The 26,960-nt window shown below is 45.2% G+C and overlaps 1 protein-coding gene and 1 long non-coding RNA gene across 12 annotated transcripts in view; one reads left to right on the top strand and one right to left on the bottom strand.

Annotated features, from left to right (window-relative positions):
• Window positions 1–24,297, top strand: part of LOC134354641 (retinoic acid receptor RXR-alpha-A) — a 285,142-nt gene extending 260,845 nt beyond the window's left edge. For 10 of the 11 annotated variants that reach the window (XM_063063691.1, XM_063063698.1, XM_063063690.1 and 7 more), the window contains 5 exons: window positions 9,854–9,983; window positions 10,729–10,861; window positions 11,934–12,025; window positions 13,318–13,423; window positions 17,866–23,994. In XM_063063691.1, coding sequence (XP_062919761.1) covers window positions 9,854–9,983; window positions 10,729–10,861; window positions 11,934–12,025; window positions 13,318–13,423; window positions 17,866–18,013 — 609 coding nt within the window. In that variant the 3' untranslated portion in view covers window positions 18,014–23,994. The other variant, XM_063063689.1, reaches the window with a different exon arrangement.
• LOC134354643 (uncharacterized) lies at window positions 1,205–14,145 on the bottom strand. Its single transcript, XR_010019867.1, has 4 exons — window positions 14,024–14,145; window positions 9,871–10,015; window positions 2,865–2,951; window positions 1,205–2,007 (listed from the first exon to the last, which is right to left on the bottom strand). It is a non-coding gene; the product is annotated as an uncharacterized LOC134354643 (long non-coding RNA).
• Window positions 24,298–26,960: the final 2,663 nt, after the last annotated feature.

The raw sequence follows: 26,960 nt of genomic DNA, 5'->3' as shown, positions 1-26,960 counted from the left end.
CCCTTTGGTTCTTCTTCCCCTTCCCTTTCTTCCATGGTTTTCTGTCCTCTCCTTTCAGATTCCTCCTTCTCCTGCCCTTTATCTCTTTCACTAATCAACTTCCCAGCTCTTTACTTCACCCCTCCCTCCCTCCTGGCTTCACCCATCACCTACTACCTTGTACTTCTTCCCCTTCTCCACCCACCTTCTAATCTCTTTTTTCCGATCCTGATGAAAGGACTCAGCCCAAAACGTCGACCGCTTACTCTTTTTCATCTATGCTGCCTGGCCTGCTGAGTTCCTTCAGCAATTTGTGTGCATTACAATGAATGGGAACACAGAATAGAGAGAAAAATGAGAGGAAATCCAAGAACAGTAAGAACGAAATAAAAACAGAAAATAATGAAAATCCTCAGTGGGTCAGGTAGCAGCCATGAAGGAAAATGGACAGTTGATAGTTCAGTTGAGGCCCTCATCAGAACTGGGTCAGTCTAGATAAAGGATTTCACACAGAAACATTGACTGTCCATTTCCCTCCATAGATGCTACCTTCCTCCAGCGCTTTGTGTGTTACTCCAAATTCTAGTGTCTATTGCACAAGATTGTAAAGTTGTAATTGTCTGAATAGTGTTGGTGTGCAAAGAACTGACTGTAAGTGTGAGACAGACTTCCAAAACTCCCACAAGTAGTCACTGACAGTTAAGGTGGAGAAATAGATACAGGGAATGGGGCCTGTCATGATATGGACAGGGAGTTCTTTGGATTGATTGCATGATACTGATACTGGGAGATCATTGAGTGAGTGTGTGTGTATTGATGTGTTTCAACCAACAGTAAAAGGCAGTATTGCAGTGTGGCTGTGGGAGGGGTACTAAACACCGAACAGGTAAAGAAGAGGGAACAGCACGTGAGGGTGACAGTGAGTGGGGAGAAGGCATTAGATTAGTCAGGAATGTGGGAAAATTTCTAATTGTCAAACTTTAGATCACTGCAGGAGGCAGTCAGTGTGGGAGGATCTCATTAGAAGTGAAATTTAACTCTTAGATGAGATTTAAACTAGGCAGTTACTTGTTACTTTTTATAATTCAAAACCAACAAATAATCTGCTGGAGAAACTTAGTGGATCAGTGGGAGGGGGTAATGGGTGAAAGGAACTGTTGACGTTTGGGGTTGAAACCCTGCATCAGGACTGAGAGTGGAGAGGAGGAGTGGTTTGATGGGGTCTGTGAATGATTGAAAAGAGGTGAAGGTAGACAGGGAGATGGGAATCAAGTAAGGTGAGGGGAGGTGAGGAATTGTGAGGCAAATGCAGTTGGGTGATTGATGGAGGCAGACATACAAAAAAGGTGAAATTTGGAGAGAGCTTCTGGAAGGAGATAAGCAGCAGCACAAAGAGCTACCAGTACTGGAATTATAATTATAAGGACACGCAGTCCTCTTTTATTGGCATTTAATAATGAACGCATTAAGAAATGATAAAATGTTCTTCCAGAATGATCACAGAAACACATGACAAACCAACTTAAAAACTAACAAAAACCACATAATTATAATATAGTTACAACAGTGCAAAGCAATACTGTAATTTGATAAGAACAGACCATGGCACAGTAAAAATCTCAAAGTCTCTCGGAAGTCTGCAGACGGTAAACCTCCAGCGCCGCCAACTTGCCGATGCAGCATCCCGAAAGCATCCGACCACAGTCCGATTCCGAGTCCGTCCGAAAACTCCAAGCCTCTGACCCACCTCTTTGACACCGAGCACTATCTCTGCTGAGCGTTTCGACCCCAGCCCCGGCAACAGGTGATACGCAAAGCTGAGGATTTGGGGCCTTCGTCTCCAGGGATTCTTGATCGCACAGTAGCAGCGGCAGCGAAGCAGGCATTTCAGAAGTTACTCCAGATGTTCCTCTGCGCTTCTCACAGCTGTCTCCATCAAATCCGGATCGTGCACCGCACCCCTAGTTACACATATCGATATCATTCAGAACAGCCACACGCGCTGCATCGCACCGCCATCTTCTCTTTCTAATTGGATAAGTAAAAGAGGAACCATTAAGAGACGGGTGAATAACAAACTAGAACCAGATTGGGTGGGGAAGAAAATCAAAGTGCGGGCAAGTAGGTGGATAGAATGTAAAGGGGGGGAGGGGTAAAATGGGTGATAGGGGCTGGACAGGATGAGAAAAGGGAAAATTTGGGAAGACTGGAAGTGGATTAGCAGGATAGAGGAGGATGGCTGGCAGGAAAACACACTGGAGGTGAGAGTTACTGAAAAATAGAGAATTCAGTGTTCATACCCATGAGTTGTAGACTACCAGGCAGAATATGAGGTGGTGTTTGCATCGGGCCTCATCCCAGCATGGAGAAGTCTGAGGATGGGAAGGTTAGTATGGGAATCGAAACGGCAAGTGAAATGGCATACATTCAGGGGCTCAGGATGTCATTTATGGAACAAACACAGGGACTCTGCAAAACGGTTGCCTAGTCGGTGTTTCATCTCACTAATGTTGAGGAGCCAACATTAGGAGCGCCGAATGCAGCAGGTGAGGTTGGAAGAGCTGCACATGAATCTATCTTGCACCTGGAAGTGCTGTTTGTCTCCCTGGGTGCTGTGAAGGAGGAAATGTAGGGACGAGTGTTGCACCATGTAATTCAATGCACAGCAGGGATGTGGGAATATGAGCTGTGCACTATGTGTCTCTGCCCTCTACTGGTTACTGTCAGGCTGTCACTTCATGTGAGCATGGGATGGAGGAAGATGTTCCCAGGATCAGAGTGAAGTTATACCACGCATAGACTCATCCACCCCTACTTACAACCCCCAAAACACAAAGATCATTGTTGATATATAATACAGTCAATGAGTTGTGCAGTATGCTTACAGATAAAGACTGCTCTCAAAAACTGAAGGTCTCTGGTCTTTGGATGAAAGTCTCAGCAGTGTTGAATCTGCTCATCTGTAATGCATACTAAAGAAAGAACTTGAGTTTATATCATTCCTATGAATATCACAGAGAGCTTTACAGTCAATAGAATACTCTAGGAGTGTTGCAATTGTGACGAATACACATAGATAAGATGTTAGCTGTCCTGTGTGATCAGCAGTTGGTCTGCCACCTGTCTTCAAGAGAGAGATAAGGGACACAATGAAACAGCACCTGGAGATGTGTAATGAAGGGACGGGGGAGAGAGAGCTGTCTGGAGCGACTCCCCCTTTGAACCCTGAACTGTTTGAAGTGATGGACAGGCGATACCCCAGCAGGGGGATAAAAAGGGACAGGTTTGCTAAGGCAGGACACACACGACACCCGAGGTAACGAGACCCTGGAAGCGGTGCGCCTCTCACGGTGGGAAGTATCGGACAACGCACAGGGTGGAAAGCTACGATCAGCGGGAACCCGGTGTGTGTCCGCCCTTGCTTGGGTGCCGGGTTCACTGCAGAGGATCGACTGCATCTGGAGGAGGGGTCACAGTCGGTGACCGCAGGTGACATCACCAAGGACCTGCCCAAAAGCTGCTTGTGAGCCATATCGCCGGTCTGTGAGTGGAAGCCGTGTCTGAATGATCAGTCGTTCCCGTTCTCTCTCTCTCTCCCCCCACGTTGTCCATCGCCATGGCAACGATTACTGCGAACTGAACTAAATTGGACTGAACTCTTGGTTCACTTTGAAATTTGGTCATTTACCCCTAGACAACGATAGAGCTTGATTGATGCTGTTATCTTAATTCTGTGCATATGTGTGTTTATCATTGCTGAACTATTGCATTTATTATCCTTTCGATTACTGTGTTGCTTGTTTCTTTAATAAAACTTTCTTAGTTCTAGTAATCCAGACTCCAACTGAGTGATCCATTTCTGCTGGTTTGGCAACCCAGTTACGGGGTACGTAACATAAGTGGGGTTCTCGTCCGGGATTTTGAACGCTAAATTTGGGACGGAGTAAATTGATTGGGTTAAAATTCCCGAAAGAAAGAAAAGACAAACAGCAGAAATGGAGGCTGAGGAATTTATAAAGGCGCCGACCTTGGAGGCACTAGAGGATGCCAAGAAATCGGAATTGATAGCTGTGGCCAAACAGTTGAATCTTGCTAAGGTGAAGTCGACAATGAGGAGAGAGGAGATACACAGAGCTATTGTAGAGCACTATGTATCTAAAGGTGTGTTTCCCCAAGGCGAGCTGGGGGTGGTGTCTATTGAAAAACCTGCTGGAGACGTGGTACAGGTACAGCTTGAAAACCGAGACTCGAGCACGAGTTCCGGATACGACAGTTGGAGCGAGAGGAGAAAGAGAGGCAATGGGAGCGAAAAGAGAGAGGGAAACAGAGGGAAAGGGAATTTGAGCTGGAGAAGTTAAAGGTAAGGGCCGAGCAGGGGCTCGTGCCGAACCAAGGTGGAGGGTTCCGGGCGACCCAGGAGGTTAGGCTGGTTCCCCCATTTGACGATACCGACGTGGATCGGTACTTCCTCCATTTCGAAAAAGTAGCTATAAGTCAGGAATGGCCAAGGGATAAGTGGGCGGTGTTACTTCAGAGTGTACTGAAAGGGAAAGCCCAAGAAGTTTACTCCGCTTTGTCCGCGGAAGATGCCCAGAGGTATGAGGTGGTGAAAGAGGCCATCCTCAGGATTTATGAGTTGGTCCCGGAGGCATACTGGCAGAGGTTCCGGAATGCGAGGAAGCAGTGAGACCGCACGTATTTGGAGTTTGCCCGTGAGATGCAGACATATTGTGAGCGTTGGTGCGCCTCGAAGGGGGTAGAGGGGGATTATGACAGACTGCTACAACTGATTCTGATTGAGCAGTTTAAAGGTTGTGTCCCTGAGGGTATGAGACCCTACCTGGATGAGAATGAGGCAGCCATGTTAGCCACAACTGCTAAGTTAGCGGATGAGTATGCGTTGACGCATAAAATGAAGTTTGCCCCGAGTAAAGGCTACCAGAAGGGTAGTCAGGACGGCGGGGAGAGTCCGCCGGAAAAGTCAGAAAGTAAGCCGGGGACTAGTGAAAAGGATAAGGTAGACCGGGAGCAGTCTGGTAGGAAGTCTCCTGGGGTCGTCTGTTATAATTGTGGGAAAGCTGGACACTTTGCGTCCAGGTGCTTTGCCCCAAAGAAGGAGACGGGAAAAGGAAAAACAGAGATTTTGAATGGCTGTATCGAGCTGTTAAGCGAACCGCTAGGGAAGGACAGGTCTGAAAAAGTCCAGGAAGGGAGCGAGAGGTTTATCTCGGCCGGATTGGTGTCAGTGAAGGAGGGGTTAAAACCAGTTCCAGTGCGGATCTGGAGAGACACGGGAGTGTGTCAGTCACTAATACTGAAGAGTGTATTAGAGTTTAGCTCAGAGACCCAGACTGGGGAGGTAGAGGTCAAAGGTGTTGGGGAAGGGACAGAGTCAGTCCCTTTGCACCAGATACACTTACAAAGCAACCTGGTCTCTGGACTAGTCACGATCGGGGTGAGGTCCGAATTACCGATGAAAGGCGTGGTAGTCTTGCTCGGTAATGACATCGCCGGGGGAAATCGTGTTCCCAGTCGTGAGATTGACAGATCAGCCTGCCAGCATTGAGGCCCCGCCCATGGACTCACAGGTTCATCACGGGACCGCGGTAGTAAATTTAGCTGACACGTTTCTGCCAACCTTGTACGAGAAGAGGGTAGAAAATGGAAAGAAAGAATGTAGTGAGACAAGAGGCAGTGAGGGAGCTGGGACAGACGTAGCAGTAGCCAGGAAAGAATTTGTGCCGACGCAGGAGCGAGACGAGGGGCTGATGGTTTTGGCAGAGACAGCTCTCTCTGACACAGCTTTAACAAGGGAACTAGTAGGCTATTGTGTGGAGGACGAAGTGCTAAGGAAAAAAGGGAAATCAAGTACAGTACCGGCAGATGAGGAGTGGGGGGTGGTGCAAAAGAGTTATGGGGGTGAGGTTTTTTAACATGGCCCACGAGGTACTCCCCGGTGGACATTTTGCGGTGCTGGAGGAAACAGTTGGTGGAATCGTGAAAGAGATTTACCAGCTGCCCAGGGGGAAGAATGTTATTGATCATGACCGACGCGAACTGAGACGGTCACCGGCTTTTGATATGCTAACAAACCTAGTTGGTGTTAGCGTGGAAATCAATGAAGCTAGGGGCCCCCTGATAAGAGAAAAAAAACATTTTGAAAAGATTAGTATGGGATCGATCAGATGGGAGAAAGCTATTGTTTTGGCCAGGTCTACTGATAAGGTCTCTCCCTTAATCCCCGAACAAAGCGAATCTTTAGCAGAAGTAATTAAATGACTCACACCCGTGTGCTTGATTGTCCCAAGGTGATGCAAAGAACTGGGACGTTGGGTGATGTCTGTTACAATAGGTGAGCCTAGCAAACAACATCCATATATAATGAGTAATTCAGTGACTAAAGGGCTGATGAACACAGAGGTGTGTATTGGCAATTTAATACAGCTGTCTGAAGCCAGCTTGATAGTGAACCTTGAAGAAAATGAATTCGGCCACACGAGGGTCACTTACCTGGGAATTGTGGTGACACAGGGGCAGCTGGCAGCGATGCAAGCTACAGTGCAGGCTATCGCTGACCTCCCAACCCCGACAGACAAGAGGGCCCTCAGAAGGCTCTTGGAGATGGTGGGGTACTGTGGGAAGTTTTGCAATAACCCTGCGGTCAATACCCCTCCCCCTCCTACTAAGCCCTTGCGAGAGAAAACTGAGTCGGAATGGGACGACCCTTGTTATTGTGATCCGGGACAAAACCAAATGAGAGGTTACATGGATCGAAATTCATCAGTGTTTTTGGCCACTATGAAGTTTGCTGAGTTGGAGCCTGGTCTATTAATAACACATATAAAAGGAACAGAAAATGTGATGACTGTCTGTCAAGGTGTTGACAGCTTCAAACTCGCTGTGTTAGCCAAATAGCTGATAAAGATGTATATTTGTGCGTGTATCAAATAATGTATTCATGTTTGTAATTTTTACCTCCCGGTAAAAATCCTTAAAGGGGGGAAGTGTGACGAATACACATAGATAAGATGTTAGCTGTCCTGTGTGATCAGCAGTTGGTCTGCCACCTGTCTTCAAGAGAGAGATAAGGGACACAATGAAACAGCACCTGGAGATGTGTAATGAAGGGACGGGGGAGAGAGAGCTGTCTGGAGCGGCTCCCCCTTTGAATCCTGAACTGTTTGAAGTGATGGACAGGCGATACCCCAGCAGGGGGATAAAAAGGGACAGGTTCGCTAAGGCAGGACACACGCGACACCCGAGGTAACGAGACCCTGGAAGTCGGTGGGAAGTACCGGACAACGCACAGGGTGGAAAGCTACGATCAGCGGGAACCCGGTATGTGTCCGCCCTTGCTTGGGTGCCGGGTTCACTGCAGAGGATCGACCGCATCTGGAGGAGGGGTCACAGTCGGTGACCTCAGGTGACATCACCAAGGACCTGCCCAAAAGCTGCTTGTGAGCCATATCGCCGGTCTGTGAGTGGAAGCCGTGTCTGAATGATTAGTCGTTCCCGTTCTCTCTCTCTCTCCCCCCACGTTGTCCATTGCCATGGCAACGATTACTGCGAACTGAACTAAATTGGACTGAACTCTTGGTTCACTTTGAAATTTGGTCATTTACCCCTAGACAATGATAGAGCTTGATTGATGCTGTTATCTTAATTCTGTGCACATATGTGTTTATCATTGCTGAACTGTTGCATTTATTATCCTTTCGATTACTGTGTTGCTTGTTTCTTTAATAAAACTTTCTTAGTTCTAGTAATCCAGACTCCAACTGAGTGATCCATTTCTGCTGGTTTGGCAACCCAGTTACGGGGTACGTAACACAATGTAAGAACCCCAGCACAAATTTGCAGATACAATAGGGTCTTTTAAGAGACGCAGACATGAGGAAATCTGCAGATGCCGGAAATTCAAGCAACACACACACAAAAATGCTGGTGAATGCAGCAGGCCAGGCAGCATCTATAGAAAGAGGTACTGTCGACGTTTTGGGCCGGGACCCTTCATCAGGACTAACTGAAAGAAGAGATAGTAAAAGATTTGAAAGTGGGAGGGGGAGGGGGAAATGTGCCACACATTTTAATTCCATGTCCCATTCCCATTCTGATATGTCTATCCACGGCCTCCTCTACTGTCAAGATGAAGGCACACTCAGGTTGAAGGAACAACACCTTATATTCCATCTGGGTAGCCTCCAACCTGATGGCATGAATATTGACTTCTCTAACTTCTGTTAATGCCCCCCCCTCCCCTTCACACCCCATCCCTTATTTATTTATTTATTTATTTAATATATATTTTTATATATTTTTTATTTTTTTCCCTTTTTTCCTCTCTTTCTCTTTTTTCCCCCTCTGTCCCTCTCACTATAACTCCTTGCCTGCTCCCCTCCGGGCTCCCCTCTTCCCTTCTCTTTCTCCCCAGGCTTCCTGTCCCATGATTCTCTCCCTTCTCCAACCCTTGGATCCATCCCTCCCCTCCTGTCTTCTCCTATCATTTCGGATCTCCCCCTCCCCCTCCCACTTTCAAATCTCTTACCATCTCTTTTTTCAGTTAGTCCTGACAAAGGGTCTCCTGTACCTCTTCCTATAGATGCTGCCTGGCCTGCTGCATTCACCAGCATTTTTTGTGTGTGCTTCTTTTAAGAGACTCTTGAATAGGTGTATGGAGCTTAGAAAAATAGATGGCTATGGGTAACCCTGAGTAACTTCTAAAGTAAGTATGTGTTTGGCACAGCCTTGTGGGCTGAAGGGCCTGTATTGTGCTGTAGGTTTTCTATGTTTCTAAATACGGCAATTTTTTAAAAAAAGATTGTGTCTCTGGTTGAGAAGTTAATAGCTGGGTTAGTTGACATTTTACAATCAAACATCTCCAACTGGCAAGATAGAAATCCCCTATTGTTCTTCAGTAACTGTGTTCCACATCTGACGTGTGACATTTGCTTCCTGTGGTGTGTCTATTAAGTCTAGTTATGAATGTTGTTGTAGGAGCTCATTGTAGCCCTGCCTGTACTCACAGACACTTTCCTCCTTCTTTATGCTGTAATGTTTTATCAACGTGTGTTGGGTAGTATAAATCGAGAGTGTCAGATACCTATCAGGTCTAATATGTGACCTATAACCAAGCTTTCATTTTATCAGCCAAGTTATCAGGGGCTCGGCTGGGGGGAGAGAATTTTTACAGCCACCTACTATCCCATGGCCTGGAAATTAGAGAGTTGTGCCTGAACTTGTCCACATTAACTGAAGTGCCTAACTGAGCTAATCCCATCTGTGTAGAGGGCCCATATCCTTTCCTATTCAATGTTCTTGTCTGTATGTCTTTTAAACATTGTAATTTTACACACTTGTTCCATAGAGCCACCACACTTTGTGTGAAAGATTCCCCTTTAGGTCTTTTTTAAATCTTCCCCTTCTCACCTTCAGTTCTTTGGCCTCCTCCACTGCCAGGGTGAGACGAACTGCATCTTATATTGCCCCTGGGTAGTCTACAACCTGATGGCATGAACATTGAATTCTGCAATTTGAGGTGAACTGCTACCCCTCCATCCTGTTTCTCTATCCTCCTGACCTACTTTGTACACCAAACAAAGGAGCACTAGGGTAGAGAGTTGCCACGTCCCAGTCGTTGAGTTCAGCCACTTGAGCGACTGCCCCAAATAAGCCCTCTCCCAGTTCTGTGAGCTCTCTCCCTCCTCCTACAGAGCAGTTTCCAACCCAGAAGGGTACGATTTTGGACTGCAGTGAGGATATCTACATTACCAGAGGAGGGTTGGAAAATAAGACAAATACTTAGTGGTGATTATTTTCTTTTTGCTTGTGTGATGTGCTTTAACCTTCAAAAACTATTCACTATTCCACCCATTAGTCCAATGACCCAGTCACCAATATTTGTCAAGCGGCAGACAAGCAGCTCTTCACGCTGGTGGAATGGGCCAAGAGGATTCCTCACTTCTCCGACCTCCCTCTCGACGATCAAGTCATTCTACTTCGGGCAGGTGAGTGGATGTGCCCAATCCCCGCCTGTCACCTGGAAGGGAACAAACTTTATATAGTGGTCAGCACACTGAAACAGGAGCACAGAGCTGAGGAAGAGAGTGTGCAGTGAAGAGGGGAAGGGATAGAGTTAGAGTCAGACTCTGGGAAGCAGGAGTCAGGCAGGAAGAGTGAGCACAGCACAATTCATCACAAAAACCAGTTTCTCTTACACTGCCTCCATCTATGCCTTCCACTCCCTCGGGAAAGCAGCCAATACATTAAAAAGCCCTCCCATCCCAGTCATTCTCTCTTCTCCCCTCTCCCATAAAGCTTGAGAGCACGCACCGCCAGGCTCAAGGACAGTTTCTATCCCAGATTCTTGAATAGACATCTCATGCGCTAAAGATCTCTTAGCTAAGCTTGTCGTAGCCCATGCACATTGTTGTCCACCTACATTGCACTTTCTTTGTATTACATTATATTCTGCTTTCTGTATTCTTCTTACTACATCGTAATTATGGAATGGCACGATGTGTCTGGATACCATGCAAGAACTTTTTATGGTATTTCAGTACGCGTGACGATAATAAACCAAAGCCAATAGCAAGGAGTGCAAGAGGAAAAGAAGATACAGTGGGCTTTTAGAGTTGGTGATCAGGGAGAGTGTGAATACAACAGTTAGGTTAGATCTGGGAAGCCCTAGTGTTCAGAAGAGTTCCATCTGGTGTGGGTGTGGGGGATCACTCTGTGCCTTCTCTCCTGCAGGCTGGAATGAGCTGCTCATTGCCTCTTTCTCACATCGCTCTATCTCTGTGAAGGACGGAATTCTACTGGCCACAGGGCTGCACGTCCACCGCAGCAGTGCCCACAGCGCTGGCGTCGGCTCCATCTTTGACAGGTAGGGAACCCACAGCCTGTGCTCGTGTCTTACTCCATGTAGCGCTTCCTCTCCCTCTGGCTGGCCATCATTTACTGTGATGGTGCAAGTCATTGAACCAGCTGGTGATACTGTGCCCATCCCTCCCCAACCTAAAGCCTCCTCCACCTTCACCCCGTACATCCAGGTTCCTATCTGAGGTCCACCTGTGATCTTTGCAAATGGAGGCAGTGAGTGAGGGGAACTGTAATTACCCCCTACAGTAGGTCAATTACAACAGAATCAGAGGGCAGTTCACAGCCACATGTGAGAGTGAGTTATACAGAGATATCGGGAAGTAAGAAGAGGGAAAGTGGGATTGCTTCAGAGAGCTGGCAGGTACGTGATGGGTTGCATGGCCTCAGTTCAATTGGTCATTTCAATAAATGGGGAGTTTACTTGTCTGGCCCCTGTTTCCCTGCATCTGAATGCCTGGTCTCCTCTTGTGCCACTATATCTAAGCACATGGGCACCCCCATCTGGGCATAGGGGATCATGCTGTGTACCTATTCCTTAAGCCATCACAGACTGCTTTATACTTCCTTTGCCCACAGTAGAGACATGGTGCCCCACCCCCCTGCACCACCATCCAATGGTGGGCTTGGCAAAGGATAAAAGCTGTCTACATTTCTCCATTCTGGAAAGTTCCACCTACCCCCATCACATCCTTGAACATTCTGCAGTGCCTAAGGCCTTTCTCCAGCAGGGGAAACAAAAAGGTCTCTGAGCCCAAACATGATCACTTTATTGCAGGTGACCCTGCATTGGCCAGTGAGCTCAGGAGAGGCCTAGTGGAAGAAGGATAGGGGAGAGAACCTTGGGGCCCAGACTGTAGGAGATTCGACCACACAGCTGGGGTGATGAGAGGTGACGAGATACTGTTGTGTGTGGTAGTAGTGCAGGGATCAGTGCTGTGTGTTGGACAGAGACCAGGAGGGGTGAGGAGGTAGCCACAATGTTTCAAATTTTAAAACTTGAAACCAAAGTAGATGAGCAAGAATAAGTTGCCATCCAAATGCCGCAGTGTGACTGTTTCTTCTTCAATCTCCGGTAGGGTTCTGACTGAATTGGTTTCTAAGATGAAAGACATGCAGATGGACAAGACAGAGCTGGGTTGCCTTAGAGCCATCGTTCTCTTCAATCCAGGTATGTTGTATGTTAACAATGTCGCAAAGAGGACCAGGTCAGGCCAGGCCAGGCCAGGCCAAACCAGCCTGGTCTTCGATCACTGCATATCCAAGTGTGGTGGTTCATGAGTCCTACCCATCACTAAGCTCTGCTACTTGAGTCCCTGAGCCACACATTCAACTTTATGATAAATGGAGCTATGGACAATTAAATAGAAAGTACAGTGAAATGGTTGAACTAAATATACTGTATTATCTGTTGAACACTGGGTTAGGGTCACTATAGGCCTGTTTTAACCCTGTATTGTACTAGCTTGGATTTGATCCATTAGGATTTCATGCTGTTCCAGTGAGTTGAAACCACTTTGATTTATTTATATTCTCTTTGCTGGAAGGGATGGTGTCCATTAAAGAGAGCATGAGTTTAAGGTGAAAGGAAGGATGTTAAAAGGGGATCTGAGGAGTGTGTGTGTGTGTGTGTGTGTGTCTGCGCGTGCCCTTAACTCCTAGTAGAGTCATCGGGCGCCGTCATGACGAGCTGTTTGCACCAATCTTTTTGGTATGCTCATCGTACCTTGGGCATCTGAAACCTGGCGGAGCCCATCCTTCTCCAGGTTATCTTAGGGGTAAGGTTTTTTAAACAAGAGTTGTTGATATCTGAGAGCTACTGCCAGAGGAGCTGGTGAAATCAGATACAATCACTGCTTTTAAGAGACATTCAAACAAGGTCAAGCGCATATAGACAAGTGCAATGATTATGGTTGTGCAAGTTGGTTCAAGAACAAAATGGTTGAAGTGAAGGAGCTATTCTTGAATCTCGTGGTATGAGACTTAAGGCTTCTGTACCTTCTGCCTGATGGTAGCTGTGAGAAGATGGTGCGGATTGTGGAATTTAAATAGGCAAGACACAGAAGGATACCTTCCTAATGAGGGGAAATAGGTTTAGTGTAGAGGGCATGGGAATGATGGGCTGCAGGGCCTGTTTCTGTGATGTACAACATTGTAACTCTAAACTTCTGAACTCTGATCGGACTCCAAACAGGGGTTTGATTCATTGAATTTGTACACACCTGAGTTTGGATAGGAAGGTCTTCGTGACAGTATTGACCAGGAAGAGGTTTGACTTATGGGATTCCATATAAGATGAATGAAAAGATTTTATGGTGGAAAGATATGCCATGGAATTGAACAGAAGGTTCATTCATGGAAATTAAAGCTCAGGCAAAATGTTTGAACTTTGTCTGTTCTATATGCATATATTTTAACTGCAATTTATACTTCTAAAGTGAATATTTTCAACATGCTGTTCAGATGCTAAAGGCTTATCAAACCCTGGAGAGGTGGAATCTTTGAGGGAGAAGGTATACGCATCACTAGAGGCTTATACAAAGCACAAGTACCCAGAGCAGCCAGGCAGGTAAGGAAGTCTGCACTTACCTTCTTCTCTGTCCCTTTGGCTACTTCTATTTATGGTTGTATTCTTGTGTTCCCAACATCTATTCCACTACAGTTTCAACACTAGCATCGAGCCGACACTCTGGAAATCTGCCCATCCACAAAAGCTGGGCAAGTGTAATGCAGCTAATCACCTCGCAATCAGTCTAGTCTCAGTCACCAGCAGTGGTTGAAGGTGCAACTAACAGTGCCATTGAGTGGCAATTGCCAATAATATGCTCCTTTATATTACAAACATGAAAGCTGGAAACATTCAACAGGTCAGGCAGACACTGAAAAGAAAGAGTTAAAATTTCACTTCTGATGTAGGGTCTTATACCTGAAATGTTAACAATTGCTCTCTCTTCAGATGCTGCCTGACCTGCTAAGTGTTTCCAGCATTTTCTAATTTTATTTCAGGTTTCCTTTTCTTTGGTGTTTCAGTTTTCGCTTACTTATTTAATGATCAGTACAGATTTTGCCAGGACACTTTAGCTTCAGCCCTCGCACAGCCTTGGTCCCAAACTTTGAAACTGAAACAATGGATGTCAAGGAGAGAATGCACCCTTGGTTGGAGTCATACCTCCAACAAAGGATAGTGGCTGCGGTTGTTGGAGGTAAATCATCCCAGCTCCAGGACATCACCGCAGGATGATCAGAGCAGTATCCTAGACTCAATCATCTTCAGTTGCTTCATCAATGACCCTGCAACATAAAGTCAGGTAGGAATGTTCACAGTTTTGAACAGTGTTCAATAACATTCTGAATTCTTAAGCAAAAGATATAGCCCATGTCTGCACACAGTGAGACAAAGACATTTAAGCATGGACTGATAAATGGCAGATAGTATTCATAAGACCATAAGATATAGAAGAAGAGTAGGCCATTTGGCCCATCGAGTCTGCTCCGCCATTCAATCATGGGCTGATCCAATTCTTCCAGTCATTCCTCACCTCCCCTGCCTTCTCCCCATACCCTTTCATGCCCTGGCTAATCAGGAACCTATCTATTTCTGTCTTAAATGCACCCAATGAGTTGACCTCCACAGCCGCTTGTGGCAACAAATTCCACAGATTTACCACCCTTTGACGAAAGTAATTTCTCTGCATCTCTGTTCTAAATGGATGTCCTTAAATCCTGAAGTTGTGCCCTCTAGTCCGAGACTCCTCTACCATGGGAAATAACTTTGCCATATCTAATTTGTTCAGGCCTTTTATCATTCCGAATGCTTCTATGAGTTCCCCCCTCCTTCTCCTGAACTCCAGGGAATACAGCCCAAGAGCTGCCAGACGTTCCTCATACAGTAACCCTTTCATTCCTGGAATCATTCTCGTGAATCTTCTCTGAACCCTCTCCAATGTCAGTATGTCCCTTCTAAAATAAGGAGCCCAAAACTGCACACAGTACTCTTAAGTGTGGTCTCACAAGTGCCTTATAGAGCCTCAACATCAGATCCCTGCTCTTATATTATATACCTCTAGAAATAAAGCCCAACATTGCATTTGCCTTCTTCACCACTGACTCAACCTGAAGGTTAACCTTTAGGGTATCCTGCACAAGGACTCCCTTTGCATCTCTGCATTTTGAATTTTCCCCCCCATCTAAATAATACTCTGCCCGTTTATTTCTTCCACCAAAGTGAATGACCATACACTTTCCAACATTGTATTTCATTTGCCACTTCTTTGCCTATTCCCCTAAATATCTAAGTCTCTCTGCAGGCTCTGTTTCCTCAACACTACCCACTCCTCCACCTACTTTTGTATCACAGGCAACCTTAGCCACAAATCCATTGATCCCATAGTCCAAACCACATGTGCCCAGCGGTGGCAGTCTCCAACCAGACATTCTAACCACCTACCCTTAATACTCAAAGGCATTACCATCACAAAGGTATACACCACAAATATCCTGGGGGGAGGGGGCTCACAGTTGACCAGCAACTCAGTTCCACCAGTCTGGTAAATACTGTGGCTGAAAGATCAGAGGCTGAGAGTGGTGAGTAATTCACCTCCTGGCAAGTCATATGCTTGGGTGCATATAGCTTCAACTCTGACAGAGTTCAACACCATCCAGCCACTTCATTGACACCCTATTCTCCACACTAAACAATCATTCTCTCCACCATCAGTTCATTATAGCTGCAGTCTGTACCATCTATCAAGTGCACGAGAATTACTTGCCCAGGCCATTGTGTCAACACCTTCCAAACATGCAACCTCTACCATTAAGAAGCACAAGGGCAGCAGCAAGATGAGAGCACCACCACCACCTGCAGGTACCCCTCCAAGTTATACACTGACCTGACTTGGAAATATATCAATAGTCCTTCATTGTTACTGGGTCTAAAGCTTGGAACTGCTCTGTAACAGCACTTGGGAGCACCTTCCCCAGAACAACTGCAGTAATTTGAGGAAGAAGCTCATTGAATAATAGATTTCCTTAGGCTTCTACTTATTAGTCGTCCCATGATGATAATATCGACTAATCAATACAATCAGATTCTATCCATGAGTTTCAGACAGACCCAGACAAGAGGAAGAGACAACCCAGTGGTGAGCTTCTCCCTGACACTCAACATGTCACCTTGTCCAAAAATATTACTTTATGAAATAATTGTTGTGATTTGCGTTCAAATGGATTTTACCCAACTGCTTTCATCTACCTTGGGAGTGGAAGCATTATTGCAGGCTGGAGGAACAGTGGGCAGAGCAGCACCTGTGGGGTTGAGGGTTGAAGTTGTCCGCGTTTCATAGAAACATAGAAAATAGGTGCAGGAGTAAGCCATTCGGCCCTTCGAGCCTGCACCGCCACTTATTATGATCATGGCTGATCATCCAACTCAGAACCCTGCACCAGCCTTCCCTCCATACCCCCTGATCCCCGTAGCCACAAGGGCCATATCTAACTCCCTCTTAAATATAGCCAATGAACTGGCCTCAACTGTTTCCTGTGGCAGAGAATTCCACAGATTCACCACTCTCTGTGTGAAGAAGTTTTTCCTAATCTCGGTCCTAAAAGGCTTCCCCTTTATCCTCAAACTGTGACCCCTCGTTCTGGACTTCCCCAACATCGGGAACAATCTTCCTGCATCTAGCCTGTCCAATCCCTTTAGGATTTTATACGTTTCAATCAGATCCCCCCTCAATCTTCTAAATTCCAACGAGTACAAGCCCAGTTCATCCAGTCTTTCTTCATATGAAAGTCCTGCCATCCCAGGAATCAATCTGGTGAACCTTCTTTGTACTCCCTCTATGGCAAGGATGTCTTTCCTCAGATTAGGGGACCAAAACTGCACATGATGGAACTTGATGGAGGGTTTCAGATCCAAACCCTCCATCAAGACTAAGAATGGAGGCAAGGTAGCCAGTATAGAGAGGGGAGAGTGAGGGTTGAGACGGGGACAGAGATAATGAGGTGATCAATATACAGACAAGGGGCAGCTGGAGCCAGATAGGGCAAGGGTAGGGGTGGAGTTGGAAGACAGATGCAGGTTGATGATGGTTGAAGGCAGACCAAAAAGAGCGGATGGAGTGCGGTAGGAAGGCGGCGAGATGGCTAGGAGGAAAAATACGGGACAAAAGACTACCATTGCTGGAACCTGATAAGTAAGAAAGGTGATAATGTTAAGTATTAGGAGAGAGGTGAAGGGCAGAAGGAACCATAACCAGATGTGGGGGAGAAGAGTCAATTGGTGAAGTGTGAGGGTAGCAGGTGGATGAAACTAGGAGGGAGAAGAAGACAAAAATGGGTGATGGTTGGCTGGGGAAGGGGTGGGTATGGGAAGGGGGACAAAATGGGAGGACCAGAGAAAGAACTGAAGGTGGAGAGAAGAAAGTAAATTGGTTTATTGGTGTCATATATACCAAGGTACAGTGAAAAGGTTGTCTTGTATACTATTCATACAGATCAACTCATTGCAACAGTGCCTTGAAGTAGTGAAACACATTGATGGTGAGCATAGACAAGGACACCCCCCCCCCATCCACCACCCCAGATATTCGTCTCCCCTCCTCCATCAGGCAAAAGATACAAAAGGCTGAGAGCAAATACCACAAGGCTCAAAGACACCTTCTAGTCTGCTGTTATAAGACTATTAAATAGTTCCCTAGTATGATAAGTTGGACTCTTGACATCACAATCTATCACCTTATCGTTTACCTGCACTGCACTTTGTAGTTGTTGCACTTTATTCTGCATTGTTATTGTTTTACCTTGTTCTACCTCAATGCACTGTGTAATGATCTGATCTGTATGAACAGTATGCAAGCTTTTCACTCTGCTTCATGCATGTGACAATAATAAACCAATTGGAGAATTCAGCCTTCATACCATTGGGCTGTAGACTACCCAGGCAGAGTATGATGCCTCTTACACAGTTAGTCTCTCTCTTGATTAACAGGGATTTTTGCTGTTTCTCCCCAGGTTTGCCAAGCTGCTCCTCCGACTGCCGGCCCTCCGCTCGATTGGACTCAAGTGCCTTGAGCACCTGTTCTTCTTCAAGCTGATTGGTGACACCCCTATTGACACCTTCCTGATGGAGATGTTGGAGGCTCCTCATCAAATGACGTGAAGCCATTCCCTGCCTTTCCCTTAAATGTCAATCTGTAAATATTTTCACTAATTGTATGAATAGAACCAAGATAATGCCAACCGTCTAACTTGTAAAACAACACGTATTTTGTACCTTGAACAAGCACAGTGTAGCAATTATTTGATAGTTTGTTACAGGGATTTTAAAAGAAAAAAAACTTATTGGAAGAATTTTAGATTAAAATTCTATTTAGAGAAGACTAAATCAGGTTTACAAATCGGTACCTCTCACATTTCTGTCACAATTTGTAGCCCCACTGCCTGTGAAAGGGGCAATTCACTGAGTTTACGTAGCTCTGGGCCCCATTTAGAATCGGCACCAGCAGTACACCTTCCACCACTGTGATCTGTGGATGGTGTAACCTCCCTCCCTACACACACAGCATTCAGAATCCACCCACTTGCTAAAAACTGAAGCCTCTCCTTTGTGCCTCTTTAGACATCTATCCTACCTTCCCCACCCCCGTACCACCACCACCATTCATCCACTGAGCTTCAGGCACAGGTGGTTGTCAAAGCTGACGGGTCACATTCTACCTGCCATGGCAATGTACTGTTTCAGAAGCAGCTGCTGCTACTTTCAGATTGAGGATCAATATTTTGAGTTTTTGTTTAATTATTAAAGCCACTGTAATCTTTGGTATGTTTGATTGTTGCGTGCCCTCTGCACCTTAGCACTGAGGGCAGAGAATGCAGTCAGGTGGGGTGAGCAGTAAGCAGCAGGGCAGAGGAAGCTCCAACAAGATGTTTCCATCTGTCAGAGAGGGCCAGTGAGGCAACAAATCATACAAAGGGCATCATGAAAGGATGTAAGTGGGAAAGGGTAAGGGATTGAAACTGAAATAAGCAGTGCACACACCCATTCTTGGCACACAGGTGTTGATGGCAAGCCCGCCTTCTTTTGCCCATTGTTCATTGCCCTGCAATATCACTCATCTTTTCACTTCACTAGGGAGCTAAGAGTCATCCAAATATGGGTCTGCAGTCACCTTAGTGTGAAAAGGCTGCAGCAGGTTGTTAGTGACAATCCAGCACTCTGCTCAGACTAGCAACTCCTGTTGTTAGTTCCTTCTCAGTTAAATTCAGTCTCTGAAGCTGCTTCTGTGAGATTGAACACATCTTTCCTGGTTTATTGAACATAAATAGTGGTGAAGAAACCAGTTGCCAACTCAATGACATCTCCCAAATGCATAGAATGATCACATTCTGAGGTCACAGCTTCACAATGTTTGGAGTGATATTTCAGACTACAAGGGCTCATTGTGTTTGTGTGGGATCAACAGGCACCCATTTTAGTGCCTATCCTCACTCAACACTCTGGAAGGTGCTACCCAAAGTTTACTGGCAACCAATTCCTTAACATCAGCTTCCATTGATCTCCAGTGGACCTCAGACAAGAATGTTTGAACCTGATGTCTCTGGCTTCCCTCACCACTCCACATATGCCTGAACTATCATTTTACTTCACATCCCACCCTCTTCAAACCTTCCTTTAAATCCATTGCTTTGGCCAGGATTTTCTTCACTCTCTCCAAACCAATTGGCTTTAATTCCATTTCCCTTACCCCTGCCGAAGGGTCATAAAATCACTGTACCTCGGAGGCCTTTTAGTCCATTGAATCAGTAGCAACTCTTTAACCAACCAACCAGTCCCACTTTCCTACTGTTAATTTTCCCAAGTGTGTATCTTGTTCCCTCACAAAAGTCCTAAATGACAGTTCCCACCCAGCATCGTCTGCATCATGGCCATTCTCGCATCCACTTCTCATCCTTTGCCCATGTAACATATTCCAACAGGTGCTGAGGATGGTGGGGTTCGTGTGGTCTGTAAGTCCCTACTGGGTGTTGCGATATCTTGCTTGACTCCCCAATCTTTCACATGTTATAACGGGAAGGGGGGTACATGGGCAAGGAGGCAGCCAATTTCCTCATTTCTCCTACTGCCCACGTGTGTAGTCCCAGGTAGACTCAATCAGTGCTGAGTGGGACAGCTGGTGGAGCTGCTGCCTCACAGCATCAGAGACCTCTGGTGCCATCTGTATGTAGTTTGCACTTCCTCCTGTGACTGTGCGTGTTTCCTCCCACTTCCCAGAGTCATGTGGGTCTCTAGGTTAATTGGCCACTCATGTGACAATGGGCTGGTAGAACCAGTGTAAGGGGAGTTGCTTGGAATGCAGGAGGTTAGATTATAGGAAAATTGAGTGAAGGATCAGGACTGATGGGATTGTGAGTTGGCAGAATGGGTCGAATGATCTTCTACAAAGTAGGAAAATGTGGAATAAAGGACACAAGCACTAAGAACACATAGTGGCCCTCACTCTGCACTGATCTCTAATGAAAAACTGGAAAACTTGGTGGACACTGGAGGGGCAAAGAGATACACTGAAAGCCAATGTACGGGCAGAAAAATCTAATGAGCAGTTGGCATTTATCTCAAGCTCATATACAGAGAAGGTCCATTGGTCAGATCTTATCAGGAATGTTACGTTCTGGCAAACAGCCTTCAGCCCACAATGTCCATGTCAGCCACCAGTTATCTAATTCAGTATCTAACATCAGCCCACAAGCTTTGTACTGCAACATTTCAGGTGTTCATCCAGATTCTTCTTCAACATTCTGTCACTTCTTGCTTCCAATAGCCCCTCTGGGCAAGGTAGGTTGGAAAGGTATGAGCTACAATAAAGGCAGGACTTCAAAAGTGGATTCCTTAACCTTCGGTTGTATTCATCTGAGCATGGATATTGGAGGGATGATCTCACTGAGGTGTTTACAGTGTGGTAGATTCTGAAAGTCGATTAATTCTATGGGGGTCTTAAAACAGGGAGGTGGATGGAGATGAAAGTGGGACCCAATAGTTAATTGAGGTTCAAGAAACCTGACTAAATACTTTATTCTTCCATACCTTCCACAGTAAACTGGGAATTGGCTGGAAATTTATGTTGGGTGTACCCACCCAAAGGATATGAGGCAGGGAAATGAAGACGGTGCAGATCAGAGGTGATCTCACAGTGGGGCACTGCAGCATTAGGGACAGAGCTGTTTTTGGACACTGGGGTGTAGGCTTTACAACAATGAATTTTAACACTGGAGCAATCCAAGATATTGCACGACACTGTTAACAAAGTAACAGATCCTTGATTGAAGGGAGGTTTTCTTGGAGTGGCTAGTGATTCCACTTTTGCCTTGCCCCTTATCTGTAACTCAGGCTCACAAGTCCCATTTCCCCCATGTTTAAAGTAAGTCTCAGTGGGTCAGAAAGGGTGTGGGGTGGGGCGAGGAAGGGGGAAGTCAAGTATGTCAAGCTTGTGCAGTGTTGCTGTTCCAAGAACTCCAGTTCAATTCAGGCATCTCAACCGTGTCAGCCATTCATTATTAAACAGCACAGCTCCCAAACCCCCACATCCCACCACACACTATCCATGCACTACAGCAGGACCTCAGGGTCATTCCACATCTATGCCTGACTGCTATTTTTGGTAATTGTTGTGCCTGTATATTTTATATATAATACATATAGCATCTAGTTTATTATTCATATGGAAAAGTCATCTCAAAAAGAACCCAGTGCACCATATCTAGGGTGACATACATCTTTGAGTCTGAAGTCTATATCACTACTTTGCTCATTTTATCTACGTACAACATCTTTATTTGTAAGCATCAAACCCACAGGCAGTAATAGAAATTGAGTTAATTGACAGAGAAATAAACTATGCACTATATACATGTGTGTATGTCTACACCCATTGTATGCATATACATACATATACTGTATACCTGCTTTGTTTATATATTATAAGGAAAGAAATTACTTGGCTGTGATTAGAAGCTACTCTGAATTCCAGAGCAGGGAAGAAGAGTCTTCATTCAATGCCTGCCTTTGGGTCCCAACCTGTATTTTGTTTGATGTATTAATATCTGTATTAAGCACAGCTTTTAAAGGAAAGGGCAGCAAATGCAAAGATTTGACACCCGTTCCCCTTCTGCCTGAACAAATGGTTATATTTTTGTACTATACAAATTGGAAGATAATGAGCCACTTGTTGCAAATTAGATCCTGATCAGTCAGCAGGCACCAGGTATGACATGAAGCTTTCTGTCACTAAATGTCTCTTTGGAAGAGTGTGTTCTGTACCTGTCCGTCTGTTCTGTGAACTACTCTACAGCATATCTCCAGCTTTGCTATATACACCCTCTTTTAGCAACAAGGATTTAACCCTTTCATCTGTAATGTTTGTTTTGTAAATACACTGTTTAAATATTGCCTTTTTGTTTGTGTAATTGCAAAGACAGTTATGATCACTGACATTCAAGTTGTTGTAAGTTTATTACTTTTACAGAGTAAAGAGTAGAACAAATGTACACCAATACTCTTTATTCAGGCCAAGGACTAAACCGTGTGACTGCAGAGCAGTAGGCTATTCAAGTGTAGAAACTTACATTAATACGACATTCTTATTCATTAATAGCCTAAGGTGTTTCAGAGACTTATTAAACTGAATTTGACAAGTACTGATACTCAGGAAAATAGACTACCTTGACTATGAGCGGTGACCTCATTGAAACCTATCAAATGTTGAAAGGCCTCAAAGGCCTGGATGTGAAGAAGATGTTTCCTATGGTGGGGGAGTTTAAGATCAGACGACACAGCCTCAGAATGGAGGGGCGTCCATTTAGAATAGAGATGAGCAGGAATTTGTTTAGCCAGACGATGGTGAATCTGTGGAATTCATTGCCACAGGCAGCTGTGGAGACCAAGTTATTAGGTGTATTTAAGGCAGAGGTTGGTAGATTCTTAATTAATCATGGCATGAAGGGTATGGGGAGAAAGCAAGGAATTGGGGCTGAGAAGGAAAATGGATCAGTGGAGCAAACTCGATGGGTCAAATGGCCTAATTCTGCTCCTATATCTTATGGTCTTATAAGTTGGTCAGACACAGAGGTTCTAAAAGAGAAAGACTGAGGCAGAAATTTAAGGAAGAGATCCAGGCTGGCAGCCCAGGGGCAAAGTAATCATAACAATGGTTGAAACGGAGGATAGGAAAAAGGTAAGAATTGGCGTGATGTAAAGACCTTTAAAGGTTGTAGGACTGAAGATCAAAGTGGAAAGGAGTGAGGAACTGCTTTGTCCTCTGCCTCAGTGAGAACTGGCAAGCAAGGATGCACTATTGTGCACATAAGGAATCAGGAAATATTGGGATATCTGGAGTAAAATGCACACTGGACTCAGTTCTAAGTTATTTATTCTCTTTGTATCATTATCAGCAAATCCATTCAAGGCAAAATCCTTCCCCATCAGGAAGGGAGGTATTGTTAAAAGTTGCAGTTCCACATCAGCGGGCTACCTCTGACTCGTCTTGGGCTACCATCCCAGAGGGGAAGCACAACTGGCTGAGTCCTCACAACCACAATAAACTGAAGAAAATATCACCTCAGAGTCACAAAAGTGAATTGTTCTCACTGCATTTGAGCTGATTTCCTCTGAGGCTTGGAGGGTGAAGTGAAGACCCAGTTTACAAACAGATTAACACATCTGCACAACTTCATCACCTCAATGTGATTGAACAGGGAAGATTTAAGCATTCCTTGCTCATCGCTGTCTAACTATAAAGTACTTTCGAAGAAAAGGAGGAGAGATACCAAGACCAGCTCTTACACTGCTGGATCCCACACCCTGCAATGAACAAGGCCCATTGGGGTTCAGTCTGGATAAGTGTAAGGTGTTGCATTTTCAGAGATCAAAGGTAAAGGGAAAGTAAACAGCAGGACCCTTAAAAGTGCTGATGAACAGAAGGATCTGGGGTTTATCTGTAGCTCCATTAATGTCCTGCACAAGTTGATAGGCTGATGAAGGTGGTATATAGCATGCTTGCTTTTATTAGTCAATACATTGAGTACAAAGGTGGACGTTATGTTGCTACTTTATAACATCCTGGAATATTGTATCAATTCTGGTCACCACCAATTTTTTTTTAGAATGTGGAGGCTTTGGAGAAGGTGCAGAAGAGGTTTGCCAGGATTAGTAGCAGATACCAACAGAATCAACAAACTCATTCGTAAGGCCAGTGATGTTGTGGGGATGGAACTGGACTCTCTCACGGTGGTGTCTGAAAAGAAGATGCTGTATAAGTTGCATGCCATCTTGGTCAATGTCTCCCATCCACTACATAATGTACTAGGTGGGCACAGGAGTACATTCAGCCAGAGACTCATTCCACCGAGATGCAGCACAGAGCGTCATAGGAAGTCATTCCCGCCTGTGGCCATCAAACTTTACAACTCCTCCCTTGGAGGGTCAGACACCCTGAGCCAATAGGCAGGTCCTGGACTTATTTCATAATTTACTGGCATAATTTACATATTACTATTTAACTATTTATGGTTCTATTACTATTTATTATTATGGTGCAACTGTAACGAAAACCAGTTTCCCCCGGGCTCAATAAAGTATGACTATGACTATGAGGAAAGGTTGGACAAACTAGGGTTTTCTCTGGAGTGTCGTGGCTGAGAGGAGGCCTGATGTGAGGTCCAAGATATGAGAGGCATAAATGGAGTACCAAGCCAGTATCTTTATCCCGAGGTTGAAATGACTAATACTAAAGGGCATGGATTTAATCTAACAGGTGGTAAAGTTTTTTTTCCACAGTAGTGGATGCCTGAAATGCACTAACAGGGGTGGTGGCAGAGGCAGATATGATGGAGGTGATTAAGAGAGGCTCGTAAATAGGCATATGAGTGTACAGAGAATGGAGGAATATGCTCCATATGTAGGTAGAAGGGATTAATGTCACTAGTTTAATTAGTTAAGCACAATATGCTGGGTCAAAGTACTTGTTCTTGTGCTGTACTGTTCTATGTTCTATAACCTCCTTCAGCAATAACCACCTGCCAGCATATTGGGAAATCTCCTTGTCCTCTAAAAGCAGTGGAGTTGCTTATCACTAGTTCAAACAGAACATGGGCGTTGAGTGCACTGACTTCTCTGAAAATGGAAACCCAAACACATTGCTGCACTGCCTCGGGATTGATGGGGAATATCCATCTGGAACGTGATTGGATCTCCCAAAGCAAGAGCCTTCCGACTGACACAAAACCATCAGCACAACCCTGCACAGGTGAGGTGTAGAGGGAGAGAAGACCAAGGGATATTGGGGTCTGCAATGTAGTCAACCAGCAGTGTGGGTGACTGCCCACGTTGGGGAAGGAAAGAAGAAGAAATGATGGGAAGCATGCATAAAATAAGAAAAAATTGGCAGTTGTCAATAGGCAAGCAAAGATCTTGTCAGAGTATCTCAGAAATTGATAGAACAATACAGAAACAAACCCTTTGGCCTACAATATCTGTATGAAACACAATGCAAATTAAACTATCTTCTGCCTGTACATAATCCAAATTTTTCCATTCATGCATATTCATGCGTCTATTTAACAGCTTCTTAAATGCCACTATCGTTTCTGCTTCTACTAGTCAACCCAGCAACACTTTCCAAGCAGCCACCACTCTTTGTGAAGAAAGCCTGTATCACAGATCTCCTTTAAACATTTTCCCTCTCATGTCCTCAGCTACTTGACATTTTCACTCTGAGAAAAGTATTCTACCTACCCTTTCTATGCCTCTCATAAACTCTGAAAGAGGATCGAGCGCTTTCCTGGCATACATAACAAATAAACTCTTCTTGGTCTTCCAGCTGGGTATTGATTCTAACCGACATTTCGATGACAAACTTTGCCATCTTCATCAGGGATGATGCCTAGGCACTTCTAGTCCGATGGTATTTATATCGCTGTCGTCCATCCCTCCTTATTTACAATCAAATTGACCATGGTCAAGCAATTTCATGACAGGATGTCAGCCTGCGTGCTCGATGATGGTGAACTGTTCTGTTGCTTTCTCAGTCACAAATGGGGTCAAGCAGGGATGCGTGCTGGCACCCACCCTCTTCATCATGATGTTCAGTGTGATATTGACTGATGTGTTCTGAGGCAGTGATCCTAGAATCCACATCAAATACAAGATGGATGGCAAGCTGTTCAATCTGTGCAGGCTTCAAGCCGTTACTAAGAGAGACTTTATTTGCTGAGAGACTTTATTTGCTGATGACTGTGCTCTCAATGCAAGCTCTGAGTCTGACATATAGGGTATCATTGACAAATTTTCCACTGCATGTGACAAGTTTGGTCTCACCATCAGCGCCAAGAAGATGGAAGTCATACATCAAGCAGCCCCAGGTCAGTCTGATGTGGAGCTATCCATCTCATTGAACGGCCAGCAGCTCCAGGCAGTCGACAAGTTTACGTATCTTGTCAGCACCCTCTCAAGAGTAGTTCACAATGTCAATAAGATCAGCTGCAGGAACGCCAAGGATAGTGCCAATTTTGGGAGACTACATGACACTGTCTAGGAGTGAAGAGGAATTACTCTGAAGACTAAGCTGAAAGTGTACCACACTGTCATCCTACCTACCCTCGTCTACACGTGTGAAACGTGGACTGTGTACATGAGACATGCAAGTAGACTGAACCACTTCCACTTGTCATGCCTATGGAAGATCATGAAAATCAATTGGCAAGACGGAATTCCTGACACTGAAGTGCTGTCTGCACCAGACATGCCCACCATCCACACATTTCTGAGGAAACATCAAGTCAGATGGGCAGGCCATGTCGTCAAGATGTCAAACGATTGCATTCTCAACCAGTTGACCTTCGGGAAACTGTCCATGGGGAAACACTCTCATCGTCAGCAAAAATGATTCAAGGACATGCTCAAGGCCCTTGAGATCGATCACACTTTTTGGGAACACGCAGCCTTGAATTGCTCATCCTGGTGTAGCCTTCTCAATAAAGGTGCCACCAAAGCTGAAAAGAATCTCAATGCTGAAGCAAAAGAGAAACAACAACAGCGAAAGAATGAGCAGCAGGCA

The sequence above is a fragment of the Mobula hypostoma genome, chromosome 12 (assembly GCF_963921235.1).
Source record: "Mobula hypostoma chromosome 12, sMobHyp1.1, whole genome shotgun sequence".
NCBI lineage: Eukaryota > Metazoa > Chordata > Chondrichthyes > Myliobatiformes > Myliobatidae > Mobula > Mobula hypostoma.
This window is presented reverse-complemented; position numbering and strand designations above follow the sequence as displayed.